The 5705-nt window shown below is 41.1% G+C and overlaps 1 protein-coding gene across 2 annotated transcripts; it reads right to left on the bottom strand.

The window, feature by feature from the left end:
* Positions 1 to 969: 969 nt before the first annotated feature.
* On the bottom strand, positions 970 to 5191 carry RAB5C (RAB5C, member RAS oncogene family). Of its 2 annotated transcripts, none has more exons than XM_089505372.1 (5): positions 5026 to 5191; positions 2834 to 2943; positions 2186 to 2308; positions 1174 to 1267; positions 970 to 1085 (listed from the first exon to the last, which is right to left on the bottom strand). In XM_089505372.1, exons 1-5 carry the CDS (start codon positions 5189 to 5191, stop codon positions 970 to 972), a joined length of 609 nt encoding a protein of 202 aa, XP_089361498.1. The 2 variants fall into 2 exon arrangements, with proteins under 2 accessions (XP_089361498.1, XP_089361497.1); XM_089505371.1 differs by having other exon boundaries at positions 2834 to 2985.
* Between the last annotated feature and the right edge of the window lie 514 nt (positions 5192 to 5705).

Genomic DNA, 5705 nt, shown 5'->3' on the forward strand with positions numbered 1-5705 from the left:
TCCTTTATAATCCATCATATTACATCCAACCAGAAAGTCCCCAGAAGAGAACAAATCAACACAATGCAAATCGATGGAGGGGGTTGGAGTTGAAATGCTTTCCTGATATAGTAAACATGTTAATCACCTCACATAACAAAAGTGCTTCTGCTATCCTGAAACCGCTCTCAGCGGATACATACATATAACAGGAGCGTACAGGGCTTGTCTACAGACGTGGCAATGGCGGAAGCAGGTGGAAAGACGTTCTCTTGCCAAACAAATCAATGGGCCAAGATGCCAGAATTCCAAAGGCTATTCAAAGTGATTTTCTTTTTACAGAAAGGCTGTGTATGCCTGACCAAAAACAAAACAAGTGTATGTGAATAATTACGTGTGAAACATATTTTATTAATATATAATATGCACAGAGACTTTCACAACTTTCTACTCTTCCAGCACATCATTTATGGATGGTTTCACGGGTAAGCTGGCCAGCTGGTAATAGCTGCAGTATCGCTCTTCTTCCTCTCACACCCACCACTCCCCCCCAAAAACACAAAAAAAAAGTCTGGGCAGGGAAAATGTAGGAAAGGTTAATCAGATCATAGTTCATATTTATATATTTATATATATTTATATATTAAAAAGTGACAAGACTTAAAAATTGAATTAGTATTTGTACAAGAACAGAAACCACAAGAAGTGCAGGTGGAATGAGGATTTCCAACAGGACGCTGAGAGAGAAGAAATCGGAGTTGAGGAGTGGATGATAAACACAGAATCACAGCATCCATCTTAACCCCCGCGAAGGGATTGAAACATGATTAGTTTTAAAGTGGATTCCAGTCCCGTCTCCATTTTGTTGGTTTTATTGTTGAAAGATTTCATTTTTATTTATTTATTTTATTTCTGCTATTCTTCTCTTCCCACCACTGGGTTGTAAAGAGATGGGGAGAGGAGGTGGTGGGTCTTTTGTAGGAAGAGCACTCAGTTGCTGCAGCACTGGCTCCGGGAAGGAGGGCTACTTTCTTGGAGGTCCACTCCTCGATTCCTGCCTGGGGCACCTGGCGCATTTTGTGGTTCATTCTTCGGCAATTTTTTGGCTGCGGTAGAAAAGCAAATTACGTCAGATACGTCACGTGGTCATGGGTGCCCAAATATTTGCATGCAACTGTAAAGCATACACCTTACCTATTGCCATAAAAATTTCATTGACATTGATGGCTGTTTTAGCAGATGTCTCCATAAATAGCAAGCTATTGTCGTCCGCATACGCCTGGGCTTCCTACAAACAAAACCAAAACGTTTAATATTTATAATCTGTACATGCATAGGCCGTTAAAGCTATTAACCTCTTAAGCACCGGAGTTTTTTTTTGTACCAGGTTTGCACTACAGGACCAGAGCAGTTTTTGCCAGCTAACTCATGTAGTGAACCCAGGGCCGGCCCGACAATGGAGCCGAGTTTTAAGCAAAAGAGAGAGAAAGGGGCGCCGAGTGGTTTTCGCTTACCGAGCTGTCAGTACCCGCTCGGCGCCCCTCTCTCTCTCTCCACTGCGGCGAGTCTTCCTGTTCAGTCTCGGTTCCGGCTTGTAATGCTGAGTGCTGGAAGATTTCCGGCGCTCAGCATTACAAGCCGGCACCGAGACCGAACAGGGAGACTTGCCGCAGGACAGCTGAAAGGTAAGTACAAGGGGGGGCGGCAGGGACGGAGGGTAGATAATGGGGGGGGGGGGGGGGGACGGCATTTTAAAATTCGCCCCAGGCGGCATTTTGCCTTGGGCCGGCCCTGAGTGAACCCCCACACATTATATATTTTCAGCACAAGTAGGGCTTTCTTTTGAAATAATTACATACATATATAAACCATAATTCAGTACGAAAAATATCTAAAAATGTGGGGAAAATTAGCAAAAAGGAAATTTTTCAGTTTCACCTATAAAAAAAAAAACAAAAACAAAAAAAAACTATAATCGGTGCAGAATGTGGTATGCTGGGAGTTGGGCCCCAATAGCGACCAGAAAACAGCTAAAACAAAGGCATTTTAACACCTTTGATTCAACCATTTTAGTGTGCTGTCTGCCTAGACACCTGGGCAGATAGCAGCAGCAGCGCCCCCCCGCAATCACCACGTGGGGGCATTTGTAGAATACAGAAATCTGGCTTACTTTGTCACAATGGGATTTTTACACTTTTTTACTCACCTGAAAATCCACAGCTCTCTTGTTGGAAAGGTCAGCCTTGTTACCAGACAGAGCAATGACTATGTTGGGGCTTGCTTGTCGTTGAAGTTCTTTCACCCAGTTTTTTGCTCTTGCAAATGTTTCCTAATCAACATAAAGCATTTGTAAAAAAAATAAACACTTTTCCAATACAAAAAACAAATGAGTCAACAGAAATATATATATTTTCTTTTAAACAAAGTAAGCTACAGTTATATTACATCATATATATTGTATTATCCATTGAACCGTCAAAAAGTTCTTTATCTAGAGAGTGAACATCCAACTGGATATGGTCTTTTCTCATTGGTACTCCAATCTGTGACCGTCCATAAAGGAACAGTTATATATTATTTATTGTTTTATTCATATATTAAAATCAAATCTCTCATTTTAGAAGTTCACCTATATTTTCTTATAGCAAAGAGTGTTTCGCCGCCAGGTTCTCCCATTGTTGTGCCATCACATCAGGCTAAGTAACCAAGTGTTGATGGCACGTTGTATAGCGCCAGAAGGAGGAACATACACTAGGATTGTGCTGCTAGCACAGCGGGGAGAACTTTAATTTGTGCCCAAATATTGCAAATTCTTAGGTACCACACCAAAACCCCCCCCCCTTAAAATACATACCGTGTTGGTTATATCATAGACCACAATGGCTGCTTGGGCTCCTCTGTAGTACATGGGCGCCAAGCTGTGATATCTTTCCTGTCCTGCTGTATCCCAGATCTCAAATTTCACTGTCGTGTCATCCAAACAGACTGTTTGTGTTAGGAAGGCGGCTGAAGACATAAAAGGGAATATTTAACACCGACCTTTATTATTTTGGACAAATCTGAATTTCCGTTTGCATACAACTTTACACAGCTCTCTCATTGTCAAAAAAACTATTTTTTTCTTAAGAAAATGCAATGAAAAGGGTAAACCTTGGAATAAGCAGAATGTCTACAGACCGCAAAAGTAGCATAAAAAGTTGTGTAGTTAATGCTCATAGTTAAGGATTTTATTAGCAATTAATTAGCTAAAGGCGATATAATAAAAAGCAGAAGTTCAAGGACCACAGCACAGCCTCACGAAGCTTATTAAACGTGGATAGCAATAACTTAAAATAGCAAAGGCTGGACCAGAGATGTACTTTTGACCCAAATCAGCTGACAACATAGATGTCGAAGCTGCCGATTTCCTTTCCTATCGTATTCAGCAAGAAGAGATTTCCTGTTGCTGCGGGGGGGGGGGGGGGGGTGTCACATGGGGCAGTGAACGCGTGGCATGTCTCCTTTCCACAACGACCAAAAAATGAATGAAATCAATGTATACATATAACATTATAACATTCCTGCTTTGTGTTTCCAATAACTAAATGTAACGCATTCATTTTCCTTCCAACGCTTGGTCAGCAATCACATTGATCATCAGACAACACGCAAGCCCCTGGCTTCTACACCCGATTAATAAAACGTTTATAGATTCTACGACCTCCTTGGCCAGTAATACCCTGATGTTTAAGTCTATACGAATATCAAGCGTTACACTTAATGCACTTCGTTTCCTTACACTGTGAACAAGCGCCAAGGGCACCGTTATCACATAGATTAGCCTACGCATTCGGATTTATTGGTTTATTTTTACCATGAGTTCACCTGATCTTCAGATTTGAAAATAATACAAGGGATATGAATACAGCTTCCCGGGCTTTGTTATGTCTGTTTTAACCTTCAGCTAAGTAGCGGTTATTTCTGTGTGTGCTTGAGTTTATTTAAATCAATTACTGGCAATAAAGTGTGAACTAGGAAAGGAGGAGGACAGGTTAGATCGACCAGTTCTCTGCCGCCCTGTCCCATGTTTACGGACTCATCATTTGAAGAACTCTGAATGGTAATGGAAGTTCTAAATGTGGTGACATTAAAATATTTATTGCTTGTGGAGGGGGTTTGTGAAGAGAACATAGGATTCACTTCCATGTTTTATATTAAATGACAATAAAATAAGAGAAATGCAAATGAATGTAACAACTCTGTACACATGGCTCATTTTTTTTGATAAACAAGTGTTTCTATGATTACTCATTACTAACATGCCTTGTTATACAAGAGATAGACACATTGTCAGCTGCATTTTAGAAAGGATTTCATGTACCATCACTTGTCTGTACTATGAAACAGTCTACAAGAAGCTGGGAAAAGATTATGGTCTTGCCCAAGAAACTCATCCAAAACTCTGCTGGGAGCCGGGAAAGAGTACTTAGAGCGTATAATGAGGGCCATAGTTAAAAAAGGTATATACACAGTATGTAGAAAATCATTTCAGCACTGAGGGTGTTTGTTCATGTATGCCCAATGAATGTACTTTCTACATGGCTGGGTTCAGGACTGAAACCTGCCACGACCTGTCCATGTCATACCGGTTATTCAAGGGCTGAGCCAAGCATCCAAATGTTTTTTCCCCCTTAAATTACAGAATGAAAGAAAAAAGAAAAAAAAGCAATCCATATTATATTATTATTATATTATTCTCAGTACTGGAATATTTAGAAGTGCAAACGATGAGAAGAAATATGAGTTGGGGTAGGGAAGTAATTAGTTATTTTGGATTTAACACTACTTCACAGTGAGATAACCCCCCCCCCCCAATGTGCACCATACGCAGCTCTAATAAACGCATTCAATAGTGTTAGATCTGGCCATAGAGGCCAAACCTGACCCATGCAGCCTGAAATCGGAAGAAGGCTCTTGTCAAGAACTGCAGCCAGAAAGGGAGATTTTATCATTAGTGTCATAAAAAGCGATACGCCTGCTCCGGTGGTGCTATTCACCTTAACTTACCTCCAATCGTGCTTTCTTGGTATTCATGAAACTGACCCTTCACAAAGCGAAGGACCAAACTGGACTTCCCCACCGCAGACTCTCCGAGCAGGACCAATTTAAACTGGCAGATTTTGTTCCCTGCTGCCGGTCCATTTGGTCGAGCATTTGCACCTCGACCGGCCATGTCCTGTTGTGATCAGTTGAGCTGGGACAGATGCGGTGCACGCGAGAGGCAGCGAAGGCAGCTTTGCGGCAGGAATGTTGGGCAGAGAATTATCAGGTTTATGTTGGAATCACCACCAGCTTCTGAAGGAAAAAGGAAAGAAGCAATCGTTACAGAAGAATTACCTACAGACTCTTATAAAGTCCTTAAAACAGCACTGGAGAGGAATATCGCCTTACAGAACACCCCAATATTGTATCTATACATAGGACTTTTTCCTTCAAGTTATTAAAAAAAAATATAGGCATTAGGAAAAGTGAGGTTTTTTTTTTCCTTTTAAATGATTTCCATACTTTTTCCTCACCGGTTACTTCTGCCCCATTGTTAAGCTGCTGGTTCAGGGTTAGATAAACCGACTCGGACTCTTTGAGACATCTCAGCCTCCTTGAGGTTAAACGAGGTAGTTTTACTGAAACGCTCTGACAGGTAAAGCTCACATTTAATTGAGTTGATTTCATAACCGTGTTCGTTATTT

Source organism: Sceloporus occidentalis, unplaced genomic scaffold (genome assembly GCF_023333645.1).
Source record: "Sceloporus occidentalis isolate IW3139 unplaced genomic scaffold, rSceOcc1.0.p SCAF_327, whole genome shotgun sequence".
NCBI lineage: Eukaryota > Metazoa > Chordata > Lepidosauria > Squamata > Phrynosomatidae > Sceloporus > Sceloporus occidentalis.

Bases quoted from the DNA above. Each gene is read 5' to 3' on its own strand.
- RAB5C (XM_089505371.1), bottom strand. From the start codon at position 5,191: ATGGCCGGTCGAGGTGCAAATGCTCGACCAAATGGACCGGCAGCAGGG. The intron at 2,986-5,025 runs GTAAGTTAAGGT...TTATGTCTTCAG, and splicing joins CCAAGAAAGCACGATTGGAG to CCGCCTTCCTAACACAAACA. The intron at 1,086-1,173 runs GTAAGGTGTATG...TTTCTACCGCAG, and splicing joins TGAAATTTTTATGGCAATAG to CCAAAAAATTGCCGAAGAAT.